Source organism: Carassius auratus, chromosome 32, assembly GCF_003368295.1.
Source record: "Carassius auratus strain Wakin chromosome 32, ASM336829v1, whole genome shotgun sequence".
NCBI classification, from domain to species: Eukaryota; Metazoa; Chordata; class Actinopteri; order Cypriniformes; family Cyprinidae; genus Carassius; species Carassius auratus.
Window position 1 is genome coordinate 31,717,673 of NC_039274.1, and position 27,010 is coordinate 31,744,682.

The 27,010-nt window shown below is 37.6% G+C and overlaps 2 protein-coding genes across 6 annotated transcripts; both read right to left on the reverse strand.

Moving 5' to 3' along the window:
• Positions 1-1,575: 1,575 nt before the first annotated feature.
• ponzr6 (plac8 onzin related protein 6) lies at positions 1,576-7,213 on the reverse strand. 2 transcript variants are annotated; one of them, XM_026216519.1, is made up of 6 exons: positions 7,105-7,213; positions 5,566-5,651; positions 4,716-4,779; positions 3,064-3,186; positions 2,823-2,983; positions 1,576-2,025 (listed from the first exon to the last, which is right to left on the reverse strand). In XM_026216519.1, the coding sequence occupies exons 4-6, from the start codon at positions 3,176-3,178 to the stop codon at positions 1,840-1,842; spliced, it is 462 nt and encodes a 153-aa protein (XP_026072304.1). In that variant the 5' UTR covers positions 3,179-3,186; positions 4,716-4,779; positions 5,566-5,651; positions 7,105-7,213; the 3' UTR covers positions 1,576-1,839. The 2 variants fall into 2 exon arrangements, with proteins under 2 accessions (XP_026072304.1, XP_026072303.1); XM_026216518.1 differs by lacking the exon at positions 4,716-4,779 and having other exon boundaries at positions 1,577-2,025.
• Positions 7,214-7,772: 559 nt separating this feature from the next.
• On the reverse strand, positions 7,773-26,371 carry LOC113052160 (fragile X mental retardation syndrome-related protein 1-like). Of its 4 annotated transcripts, none has more exons than XM_026216521.1 (17): positions 25,770-26,370; positions 23,304-23,356; positions 20,147-20,240; positions 19,058-19,129; positions 17,266-17,414; positions 16,341-16,434; positions 16,147-16,263; positions 15,633-15,803; positions 15,452-15,530; positions 15,200-15,309; positions 14,881-14,967; positions 13,939-14,158; positions 12,119-12,298; positions 11,358-11,561; positions 10,551-10,649; positions 10,036-10,130; positions 7,773-9,417 (listed from the first exon to the last, which is right to left on the reverse strand). In XM_026216521.1, exons 1-17 carry the CDS (start codon positions 25,818-25,820, stop codon positions 9,307-9,309), a joined length of 1,986 nt encoding a protein of 661 aa, XP_026072306.1. In that variant the 5' UTR covers positions 25,821-26,370; the 3' UTR covers positions 7,773-9,306. The 4 variants fall into 4 exon arrangements, with proteins under 4 accessions (XP_026072306.1, XP_026072305.1, XP_026072309.1 ...); XM_026216520.1 differs by having other exon boundaries at positions 15,152-15,309; XM_026216524.1 differs by lacking the exon at positions 10,551-10,649 and having other exon boundaries at positions 25,770-26,371.
• Between the last annotated feature and the right edge of the window lie 639 nt (positions 26,372-27,010).

Below are 27,010 nucleotides of genomic sequence, written 5' to 3' on the forward strand. Positions count from 1 at the left end.
CCTTAATATCCTCAAGTTTCAATTCCTTCCGAAAATAAACCATGATTTTATTACGAAAAAAAATAAAAATAAACACGGTTCTTGTAGCAGTGGTAGCTAACTACAAATTAACCACATGGCATTGATACTTCGAATAATAATTTACGAAGTATTCAGTTAATAATTCTGTGGTGATAAAAATAGACCTAAGCGAACAACAACCTTTTAAAATGCTATAAAATGCATTATATATATAAAAAATACGAGGCAATAATGATTGGTAGATTAATAATATTTGTATGGTTTCACTGAATAACACTGTTAAAATACAAAATAAACAAATTATGTACATTTCATAGGCTATTATTACAAATGGCTGATAATTGTAACAGGATGATCAAAGCCTTGTTTAATATGGACCAAATATTGAATTAAAATATCCACTTAATCTTTCATTTTTGACCACCTTTTTGCAATAGAAATGCTGTCCTCAATAATTTCTTCAACAAAAACATGTGGGCATCCTTACAAAATATAATCCTTGGTTTTATTGAAGTAAAATTCTTAAGACTTTAAATCAACTGTATTAGTAAAATCATAGCCATAGGCAACTGTCTAGCTACAAATGTAATTTGTAAATAATACAATTTAATTGCAACTGAGTAATTTACTTTTATATTTTATTTAAGCTCTATTTTGACCCCTTTAGTAGGTGTTTTTTGTTGTACTTCCATAATAATTGGGGAGGTGGCACAACAATACAATTCTGCTTAGGGCACCCATCTGGCCAGCAGCAGCCCTGCATGTCTGCTCCCTGGTTGAGGATATAAAATATTTCTTTAAAAGTAAAGTTCATCCAGAAGGTAATGTTCTTTAATCATTTACATCATCGCTCCAAACCTGTTTTGCCTAATAGCTGTAAATTAAAGCTATCAGGTCTCTCTCTCTCTCTATATATAGATGATAACATAATTAGTAAATAGTGGAGGAATCATCTGTTTGCAGTTTTCCAAGAAATATGTGGGAGAGTTATTATTTAACATTATAAGCGGCCACAAGGATTTATTGTTACCGCAATTTCCTGTTAGCTACATGTATGTTGTTTTTTGCATATTAGTCCTTCCTTCCAGATTCCCCTTTGACTAATTTCAGTATCTCATTAAACTCTCCACATAAGTTCTGTGTTGACACAGTTTGGACAAGAGACAAGAGCCCAATTACACACACACACACACACTTGTATTTGTGGTTTACAGGGACTCTCCATAGGCGTAATGGTTTTTATACTGTACAAACTGTTTTTTTCTAGCGACCTACACAAACCCTACAACCCCTTACAGAAAACTACTGGCAATTTTAGAATTTCATAAAACACCATTTTTGTATGGTTTTTTTTAAGCCTTTTGTTTCATAGGGACAAAGGAAGTGTCCTCATAAACCATATTTACAATATAGTAGTACCCATGTCATAATACACATTTGTGTCCTCATAAACCATATATTCCAGTACAAACACACACAGCATTTTTGAGATTGACATTGTTGATGCACACATGAGAAATAAACAGTTTTATGAGGAAATATATTATTTATTTACTCAAACAGGTGTACACCCAATCTTTGCTTTCTATTTTTTTTTTTAACTATATTTGGCAATTTAACTATAGAGAAAAGTGCTGAAAAAATTAGAAAAATGCAATATTGTTTTGTTCTGTAAAAATATTGGCATTGTAAAACAGGTAGGCTAGATATAAATATGAAAATGAAAGAATAAATTTCACTATGTAATTTCAACAACAGATTTAGCTCTTTGAGCAGCTTGAGGTTAAAGGACCGCAGGTGTGATTATGTTCTCTGAGGTCACTGGTAGGCAGGATTGATGGGTTGCAGAGGCTGGTTGAAAGCCTGCGGGTGCTGGTGAACTGGGTTGACGGCAGGGTTGATGACCACTAGGGAGTGTCGTCGAGCCTTCAGCTCTCTCGCCATCTGACACCACACGCACACGGTGCAGAAGGTCACCACACAGCAGTCATCCTGTATCGAACCCTTCATGACAGAGAAAAGAACATCAAATCTAGAAACTTCAAAACATGAAACCAAGTAGTCTATAATGGGAGGGTGGGGAAAGTATGGTCCTGTTCAAACTGGGGACATCATTTTTTAAGCCATGCAACATCTGTAAACTTGATGAATTCTGTTTGTAGTTGGGGTTTTTGAGGAAAGTAATATTTCTGTGGTAAACATTACTTGAAAAGTCATTTGACTTTGTTTTTATATATATATATATAAAGAATGATTTTCCAAATCATAAACACATTATTGTGGTAATTTAATTTTGATTATAAATATATTTATTTAGTATTTGTGCTCAAATTTGCTCTCTTTCTCTCTTTTTTTTGCCATCTTTGGTCAATTGAAACAAAACAAAATTAAATAAAATTAAGATGTTTAAAGGAATTAATACTTGTATTCAGAAATGAAGCATTCAATTGATCAAAAGGGACTTTCAAATATTGACAAATAATAATATTGACAAATATTTGTTATTAAATTACACTGATACAAATATTTTCTGTTTATCAAAGAATTCTGAAAATGTACGTTTTGGCATTTCCACAAAAATAATGAAGCCGCTCAACTGTTTTCATCGCTGATAATAATAAGAAATGGTTCTAAAGCAGCAAATCAGCATATTAGAATAATTTCTGAAGGATCATGTAACACTGAAGACTGGAATAATGGCTGCTGAAAATTCAGCTTTCCATCACAGAAATAAATTACATTTTAAAATACATGACAATAGAAAATAGTTATTTAAAATTGTATAGTGCTGCTGTATTTACCTTGATGTGGAATCTCTCTCTCATACTGCTCCGCACAGCGAGTGTGACAGGAGGCAAGATGCCACCAAAGCACATCTCCAGCAGGGGGAGACAGAGGCACTCTCCAAATTCCTCACTGGTCCTGCACATGAGGCAGTATGGACACCAGAAACCACAGCAACCTGCCAGAAGAAAACATACAAACATAGACTGTAGTCTATATTTCCTGCTTTTCCTCTTTCTCTCTCCACCCCACACTTACAGATGCCCATGTCTTCACAGCAGTCACACACTCCGCTGTTCCACTGGTTTAGCCTCGCATTATTAGTGGTCACCACCAAGCCTGGCTGGACACTTATAGTTGAATGTGCCATCATGAAATGACCTGGCAAAACACATTTAAAAATCAGAATGCTCATCATATACATCTAAACCACATGTATTTATTTACAGTGGCGTGTTTAAATAAATACATGCATATTATTCAATAATGATGATAATAATACTTATTATTAGGGCTGCACGATTATACCAAAAATCATAATTGTCGATTATTCCCTTGAAATTGTAATTGCAATTATTAATAAGGATTATTTACATTGAATGATGTTTATACCATTGTTTGATGCAACTGCATGCTGTATTTTTATATGAAAATAAACAAGCTGAAAACGGAAAAACCTTTTGTGCATTTCTGTAGTATTAAGCCTCAAATGTCAACTATACATATCGGATTGGTTTCTACTATAAATGATAAAAAAATTTAAAAATATGAATGTTATTATAATGTTATACTAAAACAAAAATTCAAATAATGAGAAAAACCCTAAAGATAACATGTAGAAAGAAAGAAAAATGCATCATAAGCACGCAGAAGAACATAAGTTAATTGACGATTTGAACGATTACGTAATTTTGTGGCATTTATAATTGTAATTGCGCTTAGAAATTAAATTAATTGTGCGGCTCTACTTATTATCATAGTTCAGCAAAATTAAATGTAATTAGTTTTGAAGGTTCCACTTCACCTGGACATGTTAGATAAAGTAAGACACTTTTAAAAATCTCTGCTGATGGATTAATATTGTGAGTAATCATGGCATAAATCCTGTCAAACAAGAGTTAATGTCAGGATATTTACAGAGTCTACTTGTTGCTGGCAACCCATCTGAATTTAGCTGTTTTTACATTCAAGTTGGGCTCCAAACATAAAATAACTGTCCCCACTTCACATGACAATATAGATTGCAGTGTTATTAGCATTTAAATTACACTGGAACTTAAATTACTATGGAAGCTGCTCCATCAGCGATCACAAGGCTCTCCAGAGAGTCATGAGAGCAGCTGAATCATTATAGGCACCAAACTACCCACCTTACAGGACATCTATTACACACAATGTCGAGGAAGGCTCGCAAAATCATTGCTGACCCCAGTCCCCAACAACTCGTTTTTTAAAGAGGTCATATGACGTTGCTCAAAAGAACATTACTTTGTGTATTTGGTGTAATGCAATGTGTTTATGTGGTTTAAGGTAAAAAAAAAAGTTTCCACGTACTGTACATTATTGTTTCTCCTCTATGCATTGCTTTTCTGAAACGCATTGAATACAATGTGTATACAACACATACACCTCATGATGACTATTTTTCTTTGCAAAGATCATTTGCACTTTAAAAACAGACTGCACATACCACAAGACTTTTTTTCTCTTTTCTCTCTAATTTGCATGATACTGCACTTATATTGTGTTGCACTAATGTAGAACGCCTGAGCCTCAACCCAAGCATTTAAATGTGCAAGTTGTCACTGGCATTGTACACCTGATAAATAAACTTGAAACTTGAACTGGGTATTTGAGAGTAAAAAGCCTTTGTCTGTGAATCTTCTAAAAGCTCCCATTTTTTTGCATACCTTCAAATCTTTCCGAGTCAGTAGTATCTTTTGCAAGCAAATGTCCAGATTGTGGTTTGTAAACCTGAGTCAGACAGAGAGGTTTTACAATGCATCACTGCCATGACCTAATCTCTCCACTATAATCAGAGGAACTTGATCAGGACTGAAAAAGAAAAATCCCTTCCCCACACGCAGGGCCAGTTCTCTCCCACACCCCATCACAGAGGAGCAAAATGCAAATTTCCACCCATTTTACTGCAGGTGTGGTATCAGGAAAAAGTATCAGAGCATGAAAAGGGGAAAGGGAAGAAGACATGGAAAATAATAGAGCAGTGTGGTTACCAATGACCACAGAACAATATGAAACGAAAGGATGTAAGTGAGGTCAGCGAACTTGTTTTTCACATTTTCTTTTCATTTCACTTATAAATGGCCTCTTGCTTCTCTTGTTTCACAGATGAAAAATAATTCAGCTAAAAAACATGTGCCAGTGTGGTTAATGGTTGAAAAATATGTTGCTAAAGAAGATTGCAAGAATGTGATTTTTAAAATATAAAGAGCGAGGCGCTTCTATCAGTTACAATTAAAAATGTACCCTATCTGGAGATGCTTGAGAATTTGAGAAACAAAACATTTTTAGACAAATCTGTTGCTCTGCCATCACTTTAGAAGCTATTTAAAAAACAAAACAAAACAAAAATCCTAAATCACTTAGTAATCAGATATAGGAACAGTACAGAAATGGAATACTACAGATAGCAACTGATGTATATTATTTACACAAGTCTAAAAACTAGTGTACTTGACCCCTGATAAAAAAGGAGCAAGCCGAAGGAAGACAGAGAGAGAGAGAAACCAGTGTACTTGCCTGTAGCCTGGTCTTCAGAGGGTGTGTTGATGCTCTGCCGCTCACAGGGGGACAGAATTGAAAACTGTTCGAGGTGGAGCGCCAGTCTGCATGATTACAGGTGGTGAACACAGATGAGCAAGTCACTCCTCATTTGTTTGCTCTGAAACGTCACACAACCCCTACCCTGCACCATTCTGAATACAGTTTAAAAATAGAGAAGCAGGTGCATTTCTATTGTGATCAAGGAAGTAAAGACAATCATTGGATTCATTATCCATATTTACATTTTTTTATCTTAAATGTAAAGGTTTAGCAATTTTGTTGTGTTGTAATTTTTGTGTATGTGTATGCGTGTGTGTGTATATATTTTTCCCAAGTTAAACTAAATTAAAATTAAGTTGCTGAAATTAATATATCTATATATATATAATTTCAGTTAATATTTCAAGTAACAAAAATGTGTTCTTAATACCTTTTGTTTTAGTTAACTAGAATCCTAACAGAAACCAGTTAAAATGGTTTCCATAGACCTTTACAAAAAGTCTTTATTTGCCCAGTAACCCTTATGATGTAACACATCCTTGAATAAACCCAATAAACCGGTCTGTAGGCACTGAGCAGAATAAAGGTTTCCTAAACAACGACGCGTTCGATGCAAAACGTAAACAGTGCAGTTTGCTTAGTGATGCATTTGTAAACACACGTAGGTTAAGCTGTGGTAACAAATGCATTTTCAATTTGAAGGTCTTATTTATCCGTGACATCTGAACCTGGGATCAGGTTCTAAACCTCTATTATGGGTTTTAGTATTTATAAACAAAAGCAAATATAGCCAGACAATATTATAATACTGCTATCCTATGAATCCTGTAAAATAAATGATGCAGTCTGCCTTTTGAGAGCTTAGGATGTATGACTCACTCCAGCATGGACCTCAGTCTTGATAAGTACGTAAGATATTAAATAATAGGATTTTTTTATTTATTTAGCAGTGTTAACGTTAAACAGTGTTCGAATTGTCTTCTAAAAAAAAAAAAAAAAAAATCGTTATTTCGTTTTCTTATCGTTGAGAAACCTAATAACCTAATGAATGATCGTCGTTTCCAAGATAAAAAAAATAAAAAAAAACTTTTTCAATGGTTGGTGTGCCAAACAATCATTAAGTAAAGAAGAATTAATAAATATCTTACCCATAGGCAGAGAGTGACGTAACGGCTAAAGCAGTGTAATGTTAGTGTAAAGTTAACTTAAAGAACTAACGTCAAAAATCGGTTTAGACAAGTAGTTAACTAACTTTACCATGATATGGTTTCTCGAAATATTCGAATACGACTGAATTTATATTTGAAGTGATCACAATTTGATGAAAACAATCCAAGTTAATAATAACACGTCAGTTATTCAAACAGCAAGTATGGAGAAATCGAACAAAGAACATTCACATTAAAGATCGCTGACTTCAGCCTATTCAGAGTTTACAGTAGCCCCTACGCACTGAAAACAACGGTTATAATCAATTAAACTGTCCACAAACATTACGATAAATTGATTACTTACACCGTACGTCCTCCTCTACTTTCTTGTGTGCGTTGAGAATTCGCGGGTTTCAGTCAGAATTCAGTCGGCGAGCGCGCGAACTGAACAAAGCTCGGTGTTCCAGCGATGACTCATCTGGAGGCTTCTGATTGGCTGTTGCTTTCATATGCTCACCAGAATCGCGTGTGATTTGTTAAAACGAGCAACGCTGTAAAACGCGTAATAAGAAATATGATGTTTACACGAGCAGCTCTGATTTACACTTTTCGTTTTATTTCGATTTTCACTAGTTTCATTTCAAGTGTTATAGTTGTACTGATTAAAGTTCCAAACTGAATAAATTGTTAAAATTTAATTTAATTAAAATTTAACATTTTGTGCACAACCCTGAGAATGAATAATTTGCACTACACACTCCATCGAAAAATTCCCATTCCCCCTCTCCCATAGTTTACTCAACGCTGTCTGTATTTTTCTAAACACCTGTTTGTCTTCCAAAAAAGAACCTCACATTTATTTTTGATTGTATGAGGGCGAGTAAAAGAAAAAAATATATATATATATATATTTTTTTTTACAGATTTTCTGGAAAAAAAATACTATACATTAAAGAATTTCAGGTCCAATTGTACACCTCATTCAAGTGCAAAAACTGAAACCAGACTGCAAAGAAAAACTGCACACAGGTGTCATTCCAGAAATAATTTATTTCACTTCCATTTGAATCTTTTTTGTTTTGATGTGGAAAGAAAAAAAAAAAAAAAGAAAAAGATAAATTTAGAGCAGGAACCAAAGATGACAGTAACAATGTGAGGGAACGCTACCTCCCTTTAACCTCAACAACCAGGGATACAACAAACGCTCCATCACCTTCTCTGCCACAGCTTCAGATCTCCCAGCTAAGACAGAAGAGGCCAAAACCCCATTTGACAAAACTGGAGAGTATTAGAATGCATGTGTGAACGAATCTATCGGTCTCAGTGTTTCTGGCTTTATCTTAATATGGTTTAACTGTTCCCATAGTGCCTTCTAGATCATCTAGACCATCCATCCACACCAGAGGGTCACCAATCCCCTCGTGCCGTTCTTTTAGTTGTGGGTTGGAAGCTATTGAGTGTGTGCGCGACTCTTTCCACGCTCATACTCATCCCGCCTTCCTTCAATAAACGGTGAGGAAAGAGATGCTGAAGTACTGAATCAACACTCTGAACCTGTCAGTTCAACAACCTCTCTCTTTAGTTCTGTTTTGGAAAGTCTGTTGCCACTCGTGCCACTTTTCGCCCATTTTAACTGAAGAGACTGAATCCATTCAGGATTCTTCTGGGTTGTCTCTTGAATCATGTAACGTTCCTCCCAGTTTATATGCTCTTACTGCATTACTCACAATAATACATATACAAACAGACACACACTCGTACAAACACACGGAGATTAAACGCCTTTCACATAATGACTTCAATTTGGACAAACGTCCTAATTTCATGTTTGGCATTATCGGTCTTTTCCCCCAATCTTAACCCCTCCTATTCTGCATATTCCTGTCATTTCTCCCGACAAACTAAAAACAGGAACCATCTACTTCATCTCATGAACAACGCAAATATTAAGGAGAAAAAAAAAGAAAAGAAAGGAAAAGAAAATACTCAAGTTTTTTCAAATTCAAGGCACAATGTCTCTCGGTTTCCCCTTTTTGCCCTTAAATTCAGAGTACCACAGACTCGCTCGCGGGAGGCTCGGTTTCAACCCTTCGCCTCTCCACCAGCCCCACCCTCGTTTAGCTAACACTGTTTAAGAGATGCGTCTGTTTGGGAGTGTTTCACAGTCCCACACCAGTGAGTACAAACAATCAAAAACAAACAATGACAGCAACGACAATTGCAAAAAATAAAAAATAAAAATTAAAGTAAAACCCAAAAAGTCACGTCCTGTTTTCTGTGTTACGTCAGAAATTTGAGTCATATCCATCAGCTCATTTCTGGCAAGCTTGTCTTACATAAGCACTAAGTACTGATAGATAGGATAAACATACACCGTTACGTGTGGTTTAAAGTAGATGCGTTCGTCATTTTTTTTGTATAATTTTCTTCTCATAGACTTGTATGAATTCAAGGATTTTAGTCGATTTCATTCGTCAGTTTAAAGGTTTACGTGAATGCAAGCAGGGACAGATTTCGCCATGGTGTCTTGCTTTAGACGTGGGTCTTGAGGGGGCGAGATGACTTTTTAGGAGACGCCATTAACCATGGCTAGAGCCTCCCCAGGCGATGCCACGCCATTGCTAGGGGAGCGCTTGGAAGGAGTGCGCTCTTCCTTACTAACGCTAGTCCCATTTTCCTGAAGAAGAAAGAATGAAATGCAGTTTAAAAATTTGTTCTGTGCCTCATGAAACGGTCCTTTTACCCAAAGCAGGAATAAACCCCTTTAGGCTGAAACAAGACCCAATGCTTTACGTCGGGATCCTGATCACCCTGTCGGGGTTTATTCTGTGAGAACAACAGGCTGGATGTACATTGAAGTTGCACTGTAAAATAAATGTATTATTATTGTCATTATTATTATTATTTTTTAAATATGTACGCTTTTTAAAAAATATATTTCATATTTATATTGACGTAAAAAATATAATTTCTTATTTTTTTATGTTTTTAAATACAAAATATAATGCAAGTATAAATACTTAAATATTAATTTTAAGAAAAAGAACAACGATTTTATAGTTTTATAGTCTCATTTTGGACAAATTTAGCATTTTGGCTTTTTTCCTCTCAATAATTAAACAAATAATAATAATAATAATAATAATAATAATAATAATAATACAAACTATTATATAGAAATGTAAAATAATAAATATATATTTAAAAATATTAAATAAAATCACAATGAAATTTCTCCCCAAATTGTGCAGTGTTAATCAGAGGCGAGTGTTTTGTGTTGTTTTATCTGCAGAACCTTGGGGTGGGACGTGTTCTGTGTCACCTCCTCCTTCCCCGGGAGATTCTGTCTGCTCTGGGAATCGGCACGAGAGATGAAGTCAGCAACAGTAACTATATCAACAGAGAGAACAACAGTAGTCAGGCTGAGGCGGAAAAAACGCAAAGTGATCAAACAAGGGAAGTTATCCTATTACCTACAGCAAACTCTTTAAGCTGCATTTATATAACATCTCACACCTTCTGTAGGCCATGACTGTGAAATTAACATCACAAAAAAAAAAAAAACACCAAATCTGCGAATATCACCATTTACAATTTAGGTTTTTGCTAGTTAAGATCTGGTCAGCAACAACCCCAACTCACTCCCTTCTCTCTCTCAAAAATTACTTCCTGTCACTCTCTACTAAAGCGGAATAACAAAGAGGAAAATAGCCTTAAGTTTAGATAAATCTTTAACTTGATGTTTCTCTCTCTGTAGTCCCCTCGGGACAGTTCTGATCCTACATCTTTGACCCCTTCCCACTCTCTCACTTGGCTGTCTGTCACGGCTGGTGGAGCCTCCCTCAGGACGATTGCCACGGTTTCGACGGCGGCGGCTTCTATTGCGGCGCTGGGGCCTGCCCTCCTCGTCTGAGAGAAATCATTAAAGACAAAGAGAGCATGAGATGCAATGACCCATCTATTTTCAGTTTATCTTCTGAGCCAGTTCTGAGAAATTCCCATCAAGCAAATTTCCTCGATCCCTTAATGATTCTTTATGACCCCCGAGGGGTTTCCTAATCTTCCTAGTCTTTTCTGTTAATGCTCTCTCAAGTATAAAGACACCTCTTTTTTTTAGAGAAGTATCTTTTTGCTTAAATTCCAATCCAAGGTTCTGTTGTACAAGAGTAGCTTTTAGTTGCAATTACATTGGAAATAGATGTGATGCTCTCTTTATTCCGGAGACAATTTTAGCCCATTGAGTGACTAAACTTCAAATAAATGCAGCTTCAGTGAGCATAAGAGACTTCTTTCAAAAACATTTGCATGAAATACTACCAATCCAAAAAAAGCAGAACTGGGCAATTTGACCTCAATAACTGCATATCACATCACCACTTTTTTTTTTAAAGGTGAATGACCACAAAGACAACAAATGAAGTAAGTGACACAGAAACCGCTTTCTCTCTGTTGCATGAACTAAGAGGAAGTGTTTAAAAAGAGAATCACTGAACTAAGAGGAAGCGGTTTAAAAATATTTAAAACTGCTTAGCAAAAATACGGTACAAATTCAGTAAACTCTATAGTTCTTGTCAAATCAACCTGTGTGTATCAAAATAAACTGAAACTTTGTTGTACCCAGTCCATTCTCACTGGCGGCTGCCTGTCCGTCTGATTCATTAGCGGCTGCATCCATGAGGCTGGGTTCCTGGTCATTACGACGGCGACGTGAACGTCTCCTGCGGTCAGTGCCACCCATGCTCTCACTGGCATCTGTATCACCACCTATTTCACCTTCTCCCTCCAGCAGAGAGTACGGGTTACTGTCTGGATCTCGGAGAACTGGAATGTACAAAAATACACAGATGTTCAGCAGGGCACAAATGAGATTTCTTGCATAGGCTACAAAGCATTTACATATTTTTTAAATTTTATTTTTACCCTATAAGTAGGGCTGGGTGATATATCTAAGGGATATGATCATGCACATCTAGTCAATAAATCTGGTTTCGTGATTACCATTAAATCACCATCATATGCTTATAAATGCAGCAGCATTTAATAGACAGAGCCGTAGATCACTGAAGGCGATAATGAACACGATATTGCGTAGCTTGTCAGTGATCTACAGCTCTGGATCATTTCGTTAGATATATCACCCAGCCCTACCTAAAAGTACGATCAATTTAGCTAAAAACCAAGGTTCCCACACCTTTTGACAGGTTTCATAGTGTTTTTTTTGTTTTTTTTTTTAACAAAGTGATTTCACACCAGAGCCATTTCTATCAAATTAAGCTTTTTTTACATCATAAAAAAACCCCCTATATTTCCTCTAGAAATTCAGATACTCTAAGACCTTTTTTTAAACATGGTTTTTGTTAACAGCGATCAGTGTGTACCTGAGCTGATAGTGTTAGTGTTTCGAGGCCCTGGTCCTCCCCGGCCCCTACCAGTGCTGGAGCCACGGCCACGACCTCCACGCTTGGAACCCCTGTCATCTCCTCCAACACCTTTTGGCCTGGGCTCCCGCTCTCCTATCTCCTCTGTCTCTGATGCATTTGACATTTCAGAGTTTGTCCCTGCAGAAACACATTGTTAATGAGCATTAGCATAAAGTTTGCATATGACTTTGTAATCCCATAGGAAGATAAATTATATATAGCGTACAAAGGGGCCAGTTTTAGGCTGGTTACTCCAAAAACGTAACTTATTTCTTTTTACAAGTAACTCCTTTCAAAAGTAATATTACTTTGCTTATACATATGCCAACAGTAATTAGTAACACTACTAGTTAAAATAATTTTCCTTCATTCCCCACAGAAGTTGTAATTGTGTATTTTCCACATAAAATTCTTCTAAAATGTTACTAACAATTTATTCCTGCATCACCATTTGACCAAAATCTACACTGAATCGCAGTCAGACTGCAGTTTTTACAAACATTGCAGTTTTTACTGCAATCGTGTGTAGCTTGAAGCTTACTGTAGCTATAATTTCTGTTGCCCAAAGTATTTTATCAAAAGCAATCACATAAGTTAATAAGATTTTAAACTAAAGTAATATAATTTTTATGAGGATCAGAGGGATGTGGCTGGGCAAGCCATGCAATGTCAGAGTAAATTAATGCCACAGCTTTCACATCTGTGTTCAGATCACAAAATCAGTGTAATGGCAATATTTCCATCCCCTGAATGTAAGCTTTTCCATATTCCAACTTCCGGTGCCTGTGTGAGTTGTGAAAAATATGAAAATAATTCTAGGAATGATTTGATTGTTGGATTTCAAATTAGTAGGGGTTGAGGCATCAAAAGTAACTTGGTAACTGCAAAAAGTAATATTATTACAGTAACTAGTTACTGTCCAACACTGGATGTGGCACATCATATGGAAAATATATGGAAAAAGTAGTTTCTTTTGTTAAAAAACAACAACAAACCTTTTGATCCACAAGCATGGCGCAAAATTTAGTAATGCAAATACCTCACCTAAAGATAATATGTTTTGCACAACATCAAAGATAATACTTCTTTAAAATAAGCACTTCATAACACCTTAAAGATCATTAAATATTAGATCAAGAACATCAATTACTCAGTGCTGTATCTTGTGATCACGTCAAGGATCCTACAAATTTCCTGGTTTATGTAGATGTTTAGACAAGTTTTTTTGCACCATCTAGTGGTTTACAGCAATTCATTTCATGATGTAGAACAAGTTTTCAGGTCCAGCTGGGTTAAAGGATTAGTTTACTTCCAAAGTAAAAATTTCCTGATAATTTACTCACCCCCGTGTCATCCAAGATGTTCATGTCTGTCTTTCTTCAGTCGAAAAGTAAGGTTAATTCCAGGATTTTTCTCCACATAGTAGACTCAAATGGGGACCAACCTGTAAATGACCAACCTAGCCCCTTTGAAGCTGCACTGAATTTTGACCTTCAACAGGTTGGTCCTCATTGAAAGTCAACTATATGAAAAAATAAAAAAAAACCTGGAATGTTTTCCTCAAAAACCTTACTTTCTTTTTGACTGAAGAAAAAAAAAGACATGAACATCTTGGATGACACCGGGGTGAGTAAATTATCAGGACATTTTTATTCTGGAAGTAAACTAATCCTTTAACCCAGCTGGACCTGAAATCTCGATTTACATCATGAATAACTGATAATTAAATGTATAGACAGATTGTCCAAATCATGAGCATCATGGGAGTTGTATCTCACCATAGCCAGAGTATGTATTGTTCGTTTTGCGTCCACGTCCTCTTCCTCCATAGGTGCGTGAGGTCTGCAGGGAGTTGGTGCTCTCGTCCGTGAGGTAACCCCGTTCACGCTCGCCGGCGACCCCTGAACCAGAGCGGCTCGGGGGTGCACGATATCCCACCCCAATCTGACGGAGCTGTTCATCGATCTGTAAGCGCTCGAGACGCAACTGCTCCACTTCCTATCAGTCACAGAGAGAGAAAGCACGGTCAGGCATTGCTGTTAAACTACAAGCAGAGTTATAGAATTCAGGAATAGAGAATACAAACCTAATGTACTCATTTATATTTTTTGTTTAATAGCAAAACATGCTATTATCTATGACAATACTATATATATGTAATATAATTAATACATATATCACAATATATGATTAGAAAATATAAAAAATAATATTTATAGCAATAATAAAATATGATATTTATAAGGGAATATAGATGTTTTTATATATCTAACAACATAATATATAATATACAAGACAACAAAATATCAGAATTCTAAAAAATATTTTTAGGGATTACATAATTACAGAGGAGGGCAACGTGGTACAGCCGAGGAAGGATGGACTGGGGAAATGGCTATTTTGAAAGGCAACTGGGTAGACAGCATGTAATCCACACTTTGCCCCTCCCCCACCAAATCTACCCCCATTGGAGGTATTTTTAGCATTAGTTGGTGGTTAAGTTTGACCAACAGCTTTCCATGAAGGAGGAGATCAGTTGACCAGTCAAGATCTTTAGTATGGCACAATGAATTCCACATATGTCTTTGTATCATGTTTCAGCATTTGAAAACTTTTGAGTCTTGAACAATAACCGAACAAACGGGGCATTTCCAGGCACCCTTCAGCGACTGCAAACAGTTCATTGACTGAACATCTTTTGTGCCTGCCTGGTGACTAACCTGAAGGTAGGCCACATGGTACTCGAGCAAGGCCTGGGCGTTACTGATGTTGTCTTTGGTTCCAACAAAGATAAAGGGAACCATTCCCTGCACGACAAAGGAAAAGGAGGGACAACATTTGTGATGTTCGTAAAGTCAGATGTTCAAGGATTAAAAATGCTCAAAATGTGTGTACACAGCTTGTTACTAATATTGTGTTGTTTTCCTCACTGAGGTTTTATTTAGCTGTAACAGTGAGAGGATTGTTGTATCAGGTGGGCGGCTCATTCACCTCTTGGCTGCTGACAGTGTTGTCTCTGCCAGCCCCCTGCCTGCCTACCTCCTCCCTGGGCAGCTTTTTATCATTGTCCCCTTCGATCCGGACTCGAACCACACCCGATTTGTCTACTATTTCTTGGATAATTTTGCCATTTTTGCCAATGACTTTGCCTGTTTTGAAAGAGAGTGAAAATCACTGGGTAAGAACACTTAAGACTTTGGTAGACTTCCAGATTTTATGCTGAGCTAATGTCGGTCCACAAATGAACTGCATTCAGAAGTCCAAACGAAAGGTGTCTAATAAGCAACTCACCTACAAGGTTCCTTGGAACCTGGAAGGAATCCTCCTTAAACTCCAGATAGGTCCTGGCCTGCTTCACAGCCTCTGGGGTCTTGAGTCAGAAAGAACAACCCATCAAAATCACTGCGGTCACTCGCCTTTATATGTATCTTTAGAAAAAAATTAAAAGTTGAACTCAAAGAAAAGTAAATACCTCTCCGTAGATCCTAAATGTGCAGCTCTCTTCTTCCAGCTCAATGGCAGTGATGCCGGGAACTTTGCGGGCCTGCTGGATGTTGGCACCGTGAGAACCGATGGCGAGACCCATTAGATCCTCACGCACCTTCACTTCTTCCTGATACGCAGACGCCAGCTGTTTACTTGTCTGCAGTACACACAAAAACACACAAAATGTTGAGCTGGTTGTCAGTTTAATTAAACCACAGGGGGAATCCAGCACGACAAGAATAACATGCACATAATAACAAGAAAAAAACAAAACGAAAAAGAATTGCACTAACAAACAACAGTATAACAAAGTGTGAAGTACTATTTCTGTTAATTGGTCAAGTAGATATGATTAACAGTCAATGCAGTAATCTCAAACTAGCTATTTTATATTCACATGCAAATTTCTATGTTAAGACTGGTTAATGTATTTTGCATGTAAAATTTGTAACAAATAAAAAAATTACATTTAAAAATCCCCATATTGTGTGTTTGTGTACCTCTAAGTGTTTAGTGGCCTCCTCGTTACGGGACATGAGCATGAGTTTGGTGCGAATACTCCGGAAGTGCATGTCACTCAGTAGTGCTGCTCGTTTCACCGTGCACTCATTTGTGGACTGAGGAGAAACAGACAGACACGTTCAGACATATTTCATTAAGACAATGAGAGTGTAATTAAGAATTAAACACTGACCAGGACTATAAGTTGGTGTGTAAAGGTGCTGTAGAAGATGCAGTTGGCTCCGATTGCTTTCCTGAAGTCTTTGTGGATGTTCTCAGTCAAACAGCTGCATCATTCAGAACAGAAAAGAATACATTTACATTTTTCAAAATAATATTGTTCAATTAGGGACCCATGAAATCCATTTTATTTTTCCCTAAATTCAACGTTCTCATTTTATTTTTTACTCTTATCATCCATAACTGAAAGGATTTGATAAAACTTTTAAAGTTTAAAGTTTAAAATGAAATCAAATAAAATGTATTAATTTACAACAAAACACTGCTGTTTGATTTTTGTCAAATAAGATGTGGAACTGTGGAAATTAAATTAATGTATGAAAAATAGCTTGGATGTATGCTATTTCTTATTATTATTATTATTATTGTTATTATTATTATTATGAGAAGTACATTTAAGCATTCAATAATTGTATTTCTTTCATGACACAATTTCAAGTTTAACTGAAATTTTTGTCATGAAGATCTTTCAGTGCAGTAGTTTTTCCATTTGTAGCTTTTTTCAATTGAAATGGTGAACAGCTTTTGAAATTACTTGCTTTGTTGATTTTGAGATGGCAGAAGCCAAAAACACAGTGCGCATAACGTGTGTTTGAGTATGTGTAGCAGACAAACTATCCCTCTGCATCACAAAGTGACATGCAGAACATGCAGACTCAGCAGCGACATGCACTGACTGGCTTATGTCATGTTTATTTCTGCTGTGTGATTAATCCATACAAGGTAAAATCTCCAGAGCCTATCATTGTTAACAACAAATCTTATTGCAATCTCAGTGTAATATTGCTTATCGCCCGGTCCCATCACACACAGTTTATTGAGGTTGATTGAAGTTCTGTGACTAAAAAGTGGACTATAAGACTGCATGTGTGACTTACATGTCTCTGAGGTCCTCGGGTACAGTGATGGGGACTTTGTAAAAGGTGTTTTCAGAGGAGGGGATGTTGGGATTGACTGGCCGGATTCGTTCCGATGTGACAATTTCGTTGTATGTGGCATCACAGGCTGCGTATTCGATCACATAGAACTGAACAGAAAAAAAACATCACAATGTACTTCAGACACATGATGTTTGCATGTTGAAATGTTTGCATGTTGAACACAGTTCATAGTTAAGGTAGTTACATCGGAATATTATACCGATTATTACTTTCTGTAATATTTTTGATTACACAAACACAGCATACTTGAACCAAATATTTGTGTATAATGACAGTTAAGATGTTTATTTGACCATTTAATAAAATCATTTAACCTCAAACCAATTGTTCATGTCCGCTAATTTGGAAAGTAGCCATGTAATAAGCAGGATAAATGAACAGTCAGCTTTGAATCTGACTCGTTGGGTTTATTTTGTGGTAATGAGCAGCTGACTGTTTATCACACAAGTCACAATGGCCTCTTTCACACTCTTACCACTTTAAAGACAAAGCAAACAGACTGAAGCTGCTCAAAGACAGTTTCTTGCGATAGACCACTAGCTCAAAATGCCAGTAACTAGTCACAGTGATGAGATGTGTTAGCAGCACAGCACACGCTCAGAGTCACTGAAGCTATCTTGCAGAGAGAAGCACTGAGCCAACATTAGGTATCAGCTGCCTGCAACACGGTAAAAGCAGCAAAGAAAAAAAAAATCAATTGAAGACTGAAAACCAACCCTATAATAACACGGAACAGCCACATCTATCAGTGGTAACTACATTCAGTGGCCTAGTATGCAGTCAAAAGCCAAATCTAAATTTGTCCTATTATTCGACTGCCCCAGTATCAGAATGAAAGTGTGCAAGAGCGAGAAGACAGTACCCCAGTGCTGTATGTAACATTATGAGAGCTCTGCCTGTCAATACACATAATTAGCCAAAATGTGTGTGGAAGCAGGCTTGAACGAGACCTTGTCAGGGAACAGTGGACAGCAGACATAAGCTTTGAGGAGTTTAAGCAGTGTTAATGAACTGATATGCGTGTATTAAAAAAAGGTTAATAAGCAATTTATATAGTAAAAGTTGTAAATGTTAGCATTTAACTGGAACCTGACAATAATGCTCCAGGTTCAAGCAAAACTCTGTGTCATGGTTACTACAAGAAATGTTTTAGATGTTTAGATAGTTTCAAATAAAAAAATAATTTAATGAATAAACTTTAATTTTAGATCAACTGGGCAACACACACTGAACCAGGATGCATGTAACATTTTTTTTACAATTTTAAATAATAATTGATTATTCTTTAGAAGTAAAAACAATTAATATTAAAGATTAATCAAACTGTCCATCAATAAAAACCATTCATAAATACACAACCCTGAACATTCCTTAAACCTTATGCTTAAGCACGACCTATATAGAGGATCCAAGATGTCTTTCAACACACCTACATTTTGCAGTTGTTTATCTTGCTCATGCATACTGAATGCATATTCTAGAGCTTAAGGCACTCGGCTATTAGATCACCAGGGGGTTCAGTCTGACTCAATAAATGAGATCACTCTAGTGTTTATGGGTAAATGGGTCAGTGCTGCAGATATGTTTTAAGGCCTACTAGACCCCAAAAAGACCTGAAACACCCTCAATCGATATTCATATATTCACATTGAAAATAATGAGAAACAGAACCCCTGTAACCCACATCTGATCAAACATGTGCTCATGTGCACACCTGCACCTGACTTACCTCTCCCTTCATCATCCTCACCCTCGCCATCCACCAGCCGCAGGGCTCCTGATCGTTGGCTCTGGAGTAAACCTGCAGGAGAAAGACCAGATTAGGTGATTGCATATAGGAAAGCACTGAAAGAAATGGCCAGTCTATGTGTTTAACAGTAAACAAGAAACAAATTAGTACCCCTTTTTGTACCATAAAAAGAGTGAGAAAAGAAAAAGAATTGACAATGCAGAATGTGCCAGGTATGTATGTATGTATGTATCTAGTGGTTGACAATGTCAATGTGTCAATACCTAGAGAATATGATGCATAATATTTGCGATTTAATGATAGAAAATAAATCTTGCTCCACACATTTGCTGAAATATGAAATACATTCTCATGTCAATTCATCAAAAAGTACTTGAAATCTAAACATGCATCAATAAAGCATAATTAATTGACAATGCTGCATTATTCACTGACAATGCTGTTGCATGAACATAAAAATACTGGGTGATGCTACTATTTTGACAAGTATTTTCATGTTATGATCAATAACAGACAATTGTGATAGTGGAACTGTATATCGCTTTATCCCAAAAAAAAAATAAAAAAGGCAAATTTTTATATCAAACGATTAATCGGGCCATAGCTAATTGTGTCATTTAAGCTATACCGGTATTGGCAAGATAGTATGAACAAGGATCTTCAAACACAAATTCAAACAGACTCTTAGTATGCAAATCTGAAGGAAAGAAATGTTGGCTTTCATCAAAATACATGAACTTCTGTCTCTGAAATGACTTTTCTGCTTACATAACAATGGCTGCATGGGCAGTGAGAAAACAACACCACTGTCTAGATTTCAAGATCTAATCAATTCTCATATTTCAGATATCTCTCTAAAGCATACCACATTATCAAAGTTAAATGTGTTTACACTTCTGTCTTTAAAGACTGGCCCATGTTTAGGGCTAAGGAAAGTGATGTAAGACGAGAGTCTGATATATGTTTTGATAGCAGAGCATTTCAAAGGGCTCTTTCTTCAAGTGATGATTCGTATGTGGGGATGATTTGAGGAGTGTTCTGGATGTTTCAGAGTGACTGTATGCCTACCTCCACTTCATCTCCCTCACAAATGTCCTTTTGGTAATCGGTTGGGGGTGGCAACCTCACGTCACTGAACGGCAGCTGTCTCTCTGGTTGCCAGCTTGTGGAAAGAAGCCACACACATAGACACACAGTTGTCAGGAAGTTTTCTAATGACAGAACAGGTATAACGACACCCCACCCCCAAAAACCATGGGCTCACTGGCCTAACAAACCCAATGCAGAGAGGTGTTTTTGTGCCTTTTTGTTTACTCTGTTTTCCTGTCTTAATTGCATATGTATACTTTTACATTGTAAAGCGCTTAGAGAAGCTCCTTTAAAGGCACTACAGAAAATAAAGTTATTATTATTATTATTAGTTTAATGGAATATATTTACAATTTATTAAAGAGGAGGGGTGTCAACAATGAGATATGAGGGGTCACTGAGGATCTACTGAAATGAGCAAATATTATGCTTTAGCAAACACTTGTAAAAAAAAAAAAAATTCACAATTTTGCATAATTCACAGGTCCAAAAACACTAGCGGTTTACTCATTGTTACAAAAAGTGTCTCTCAACCCTTAATACTATAAGCAAATAAAAAAAATCGTAAGCACATGGTGTCATGGAGATGTTAGTGCTCAGCAGAACCATCCCAAGAATGGCAGGGCCACTGTCCCCTGCCTGCATACCTCACTGGGCTATTTATGGATCTCAGTCAGGACGAAACATGGAGTGAGAGAAGGGGGAAAAGACAGAGATCTAGATGGGAGGAGTATGGAGACATGGGGGAAAAAGTGGGAAGGAGCAGGACAGGAGAACTATAGCGAGTTAGCACAGGTGCTGAGAGAGACAGGCTGAAGCACATGGCTAAAGGAAAAGTGGAAGTGATCGTTCAGTTAAACTCACCAAGGCTGTATTTATTTGATCAAAATACAGTTAAAACAGTAATGTTGTGAAATATTACTACAATTAAAAAATGCTTTCTATTAATGTATTTTAAAATGTCGTTAATTTCTGAGATGCCAAAGCTGAATTCAGTCATTACTCCAGTATTTAGTGTACTATGAGCCTTCAGCATTTATTTGATACAGAGATCTTTAGTAACATAATAAATGTTTTACTGTGACTTCTGATCTATTTAAAACATCCTTGCTGAATAAAAGTATTTTAAAATCTTACCGACCCCAAACTATTGAATGTATTGTGTGTGCTTTATATGTATAATAATAAAGTTAACAAACATTCTAACAACATGCTAGTAGTAACGTTAATCATGCTAGAATCATGCTAGCAACATGATAGTAACATGTTATTCATGCTAGAAACGTGCTAGCAACTTGCTAATCATGCTAGAAACGTGCTAGCATCATGCTAGTAATGTTAATCATGCTAGAATTATGCTAGCAACATGCTAGTAACTTGCCAATCATGCTAGAAACGTGCTAGATTAATTCTAATCATGCTAACACAATGCTAATCATGTTAACTACATGTAAGTAACTTGCTAATAAGCTAGAAAAATGTTAATAACATGTTTATGCTAGAAACGTGCTGGTGACACCCTAGCAACCACCCTGAGTAGCCTAGCTCTCGCATAACACTTTAGCAACCAACCCAGGTACCCTAGCAACTGCATAGCAACACCGTAGCAACCACCCCAGTAACCATTGCAACCACACAGCTACTCCCTAGGAACTGCCTAGCAACACCTTGGCAAAAACCCCAGGGACCATAGAAACTGTATAGTAACACCCAAAAACAACTCTCTGTGCCCTAACAACTGCATAGCAACACCCTAGCAAACACCTCGGGTACCAAAGCAACCACATAGCAACATCTTAGCGACCACCCTGGGGTACCATAGCAACCACCTAGCAACCACCCTGGGAGCCATAGCAACTGAATAGCAGCACCCTAACAACCACCCCAGGTAGCTTAGTAACACCCTAGCAAACCAACACACGTACCCTAGCAACCACATAGTAACACCCTAGCAACCACTTTGAGTACCATAGCAACTGCATGCAACACCTTAGCAACCACCTAAAGTACCTTAGCAACTGCATGGTAACACCCTAGCACTCACCCCAGGTAACCTAGCAACCACATAACACCCTAGCACTTTTGGAGAAAAACAATAAAAAAAAAATTCATGTCCATGTCCAATCCCTCACTTTTCCTAGTTGTATAAGGTAAAAATTTTTTGCCTGTAATGTTTCCCAAACTTTTCCTACTGGGCATTCCTTTTATAGGGAAAAATATTTTTAAGGCAACTCAAAACTAATTATTATGTTTTGAATATCAATATTTTTCTTACAAAAATGCATTGACTCGCTACAGGAGGCCTTTGTTCACCCCCCAAAGCTGTGAGAGACACTTTTTTTTTATTTTTATGGATGGGTGCTTATTTAACTTCTTTTGGACTGAAGCACTGCAACACCCACTGAGAGTCATTAAACGCTTGAAAGATCAAAGACAATTTTTTATACAAGTCGACTTGACCGGAAGAAGAAAGTCATATACACCTAGGATGACTTGAGGGGGAGTAATTTATGGGCTAATTTAAATTTTTGGGTTAAATAACCCTTTAAGCTTTAAAATGTTCCATCCAGGTCACCAGTAGCAAACAATGGAGCATGCCCTGCTGGCCAAACTTAGTAATTACACAATTTCAAGCATTTTATCTGCGTTATATGCCCTTTAAAAAAAATAATCATACGAGGGCACCATATCTGCTGATACCGATATATCGGGACAGGCTCATACCGACCGATAAAATCGGCAAAATGATATATAAATCGGGCTCTAATAAATACATACATACATATATGGGCCCATCCATACATCATGTCTTGTGTAGAGCAATGGTATTGCACTTGGTATTTAAATAATAAAATCAAATAATATATTATTATTATTTACATTTTTATGAATTTAAATAAAATCAACAGAACTGATGGACCAACTGCAGTACCATTGGTAAAACACCCTGTTAAAGACCCTAGAGATACATACACTTTTAACAGGGTAAAACTCTTCTCTTCTTGGCTAACATTATATTTTTGTTGGTTGTGTAGGTGGCAAAGTTTGAACACTCATCACAAGCAAAACCTTTTGAAACAGGCAGAGGCTTTGAGAAAGAGTAGGCCTATGTACAGGAAACGTTTGGCCAACTTACTTGTTTTCAAAGACTATTGTGAGGGAGTCTTCATGTACATCCTTGATGAAACCCTACAAAAAAGAAGAGAAAATATGTAATTTTGAATCTGTTGATGAGGGAGCAAAATTGCTAACAACATCTTTGTGAAATGCAAAGGTGATATAAGCATGTGCTTTTATTCATTAAATTTTATTAAACAGACAAGTAACATGTATATTTGTGCTTCAAACGTGGAAACAAGCACGTCACAGGTGTAGTATTTGCTAGCTTGTGAATGTGAGAAGTAATTGGGCAGTTGGGGGGAGGTACCCAAAGTCCCCTCCTGAAAATCTGTTCCTCATCCATCACTCCTCCTTCCTCCACAAATCTATCAGAGCTGCCATAAAACGATTACTCCAGTCGCCACCCCAATCATAGCTCAGCGACATACAGACAATGCCTAATATGGGACAGAGAGACTGAGACGAGACAAATTAGACCGAACAAGTACCACTATATAATCTGCTTGAAAGAGACCGGCTGATCTCAGGATAACTGGCAAAAGTGCAAATGCAGACCTGTTTAGAGTCACAAGACACATGGATTCACATACAACCTTCAAATGCATGAATCAATCACGGTTGCAAAATCCACATTATCCAGTTGAGAGAGGCTTCTACAATATTTCTTTCTGTATGTCTATAGGGCAATATACTGAACCAGTCTAGCAAGAAATAAAAAACTAGCAGCTATTAATATATATATATATATATTTTTTTTTTTTTTAATGCCTGCCCATTAACAAATCAACAAAATAGCTTGAAAGCAACTGGTCAGTCTTTTATTTATAGACTGTTCTGTATTGAATCCATTCCAACATACTAGATTAAAGTCACATATTCCTAAGTCTGCTGACGGTTATGCCTAGGAGAGGCACAGAGTCTTACATTAGGGTGGCAATTTTGGGAATGTGACACTACAGACGTGGCAGAACTCAACTGGATGAGTGGCAAATAACTAATCCATGATGGAGACTCTTGGCCATGTGCGTCCTCCATTCATTGCCCCGCATACGGGGAACCTTACAGAAACCTTGCAAAAAATATAGAAGTCATAGCACAGAAGAGAGACTAAAAGGGCAAGTATTGATCTTTTACATAACATTACGTTGAGGGGTCATGGAAGGGAAAGTAAAGAGAGTAAAGGATAAAACCAGAGAGCAGTGGTGGTAATAGTATTGGTGGGGGTTGTACAGTGTTGGGTGTCAGCAACAAGATCACCTGTTCCTATCCCACCTGCTTTGGTCCCTCAAGAGTTTTACAGCTCGAAACAGCCGTCACTGTCACCTTAGTGCAAAATAGTACATCCCTAAATAAAAAACTCTGAACATACAACATATGCCCATCAATACATAAGAATGTTTCATTCGGTTTGTTCTTAAAACATAAAAAAAATTAAAACACTGGGATTATTATTATTTTTTTTTCCAAAGGATTTCACACTTCTGCCGAGTTGGAAAAAACTTGTGAAATGTATTTGTTGTGCTTTATGACATACATTTGTGTGACTTTGCAGCTGGAGCTTGATAATGCTGGAGGGTCACACTACAACATCTAAAAGCCATGTGATTGATCCATCTCCTGGTACTGATCTCAGTCTGAACAAATTCACCTTCATTAGGCAACAGTGGCTCAGAAACGAGTGTTTGCTCAAAACAACCCATTTAAGTTGATGAAACACTATCACAAAAACCATCATGTTTTCTCATCACAAAAGCCGAACTGAGTGGTTTCTCACAGTCTAACCTGAACTCAAGCTGACAAAGAGGACATGCTTGTGAACAACACACAACCAATGGCACCATATTTCACATATGCCTGAACACAATGTAAGCCTGACACTTTGATAAGCTTAAAAACAAGCTCACAACCTTAGTCTCCAGTGGGCGTAAAAAAGATTGAGTCATTAAGGAAGAATGACAATGTCAGACACCATTGACTTTCACTGTCTGGAAAGGATGCAATAAAGTAAATAATGTCAGTCCCCAGCAACTCTTTTTGTGGGCCACAGAAGGAAGGAAGGATTTGGAACAACATGAGGATTATAAATGATGACTAATTTCATTTTTAGCCTAACTATTCCTTCAAGCACTAAAACCCCATTATGTGTCTCAAAACACCCATGTGATGTTTAGAAAAGCTGCCAAGGTAGGGCAGCTCACAAGATTTTGAGAACCAGCCACCAGATTATAATCAAGAGACTCACTGAATAAAAGAATTTGGTGCTTGTATGGTTTACTAGACAAGAATAAAAAAAAAAATACAAATCTCTCCAAACAGGCCGATGAATAGCGAGCAGGTCCAAAACAACAGAGCGCCCCTTACATCTCGGGCCTCTTTGAAAGTGATACACATCACTGCATCACACCTCCAGCTGTCTTGACCCGTTCGAACATACGTACACTATATCTTTATGGTTTAATATTGTTTTTTAAAACGAAGTTACCTTGTAAAAGGCCCCGTTTGAGCCGCGGACCTCCACCGCCAGCCCGTCCATGTTCGTCGGCGTGTCCCCACGACTGTGCCTCTCTTTGGGCGCTCCGACAGCGTGCGAGTCCGGTACCACCCCCAGCTTCACGGGCCTCTCGCCGTTCTCCGGCAGCTTGTGTGTGTCCAGTGTTTCGGGTGGGAGTGGGGGCAAAGGTGACGGGGGGAGCACAGGAGCCACGGGGAAGGGTTCAGCTCCGACACCCTTTCCAGCGGGACACGTTAGTAACTCAATGACGGCTGCCTAGTGTGCGAGGGAAGCTCGCACGAGTGTCGTAAGAGGTGAGACTGGAGCTGGAGTGATGCTGTCTGATGACGGTGGATGTAAACGAGGTGTTAGCACAACAGCTAGCGCAGCCGCTAATCAACGGTCACCGACACCTTCTAGCACTTGAACTCACGGCTCCTGCATATGTCGGGGCGTTTTTCGTGGGAATCCTCTCTACTATGTCTGAGAACGCTGTTGATTAGGATGTTTGTTCTTTAATAAGACTGTGGTGCTGCGCTACTTCACCCTTCCCCTCCAACACACGCCGTTAGAGTGGAGCTGCAAGACTGTGAATGACCCCGAAATCCCCACCCATCTCCACTTCACGTCCCGCCCATCTTAGTTTTCGTGGTTGTGATTGGTCCATCGCAGTGCCACTCACACACAGCCGGGTGCTGTAATTGGTGGAACCGTCGGGGGGCCGGTCGACGCGGACCCAGTGCTTGCGGCTCCTGGTTCGCCGGGCTTGTCCAATTAGCGCCAGTCGTGTAGTTGCTATATTTGGGTGGCTCTGTTTTTTGTCGAGACCCACCGATTCACAATTTAATCTCTGATACATGTCATGTAAAGAAAGACGACAGTTTCCAGACGCTCTTTCTTTCTCTATACTGATATACTCTAGGGAACAATTATAAAGTAGCATGTGGCGAATATTTATCTTACGCAGACTTTTGGAACAGTTGCTTCGGGCCTTTTATAATCTCAGACATACTGTGAAACCGTATGAATCATGAATTGTACTTAATTTGAAACGCACTGGTTTCACTTTGAAGCCTTTGGTGCTTAATGCACAACTGAATGATTTTGTATGACAGATATTTTTTCATCTTTAAAATACCCTGTTTTCTTTTTGAATCAGTCTCGAGTTGAGTTCTAAACTAATGGACTCAAAACTGTTGCTTTTTATGACTCTTACAAGTCTCTGTTTGAAG

Bases quoted from the DNA above. Each gene is read 5' to 3' on its own strand.
- ponzr6 (XM_026216519.1), bottom strand. From the start codon at position 3,178: ATGATGGCACATTCAACTATAAGTGTCCAGCCAGGCTTGGTGGTGACC. The intron at 2,984-3,063 runs GTAAGTGTGGGG...TTCTTCTGGCAG, and splicing joins CTGTGAAGACATGGGCATCT to GTTGCTGTGGTTTCTGGTGT. The intron at 2,026-2,822 runs GTAAATACAGCA...TCTGTCATGAAG, and splicing joins GAGAGAGATTCCACATCAAG to GGTTCGATACAGGATGACTG.
- LOC113052160 (XM_026216520.1), bottom strand. From the start codon at position 25,820: ATGGACGGGCTGGCGGTGGAGGTCCGCGGCTCAAACGGGGCCTTTTAC. The intron at 15,310-15,451 runs GTGAGTTGCTTA...CTTTCAAAACAG, and splicing joins GGTTCCAAGGAACCTTGTAG to GCAAAGTCATTGGCAAAAAT. The intron at 9,418-10,035 runs GTTCTGCAGATA...TTTCTTCTTCAG, and splicing joins AGAACACGTCCCACCCCAAG to GAAAATGGGACTAGCGTTAG.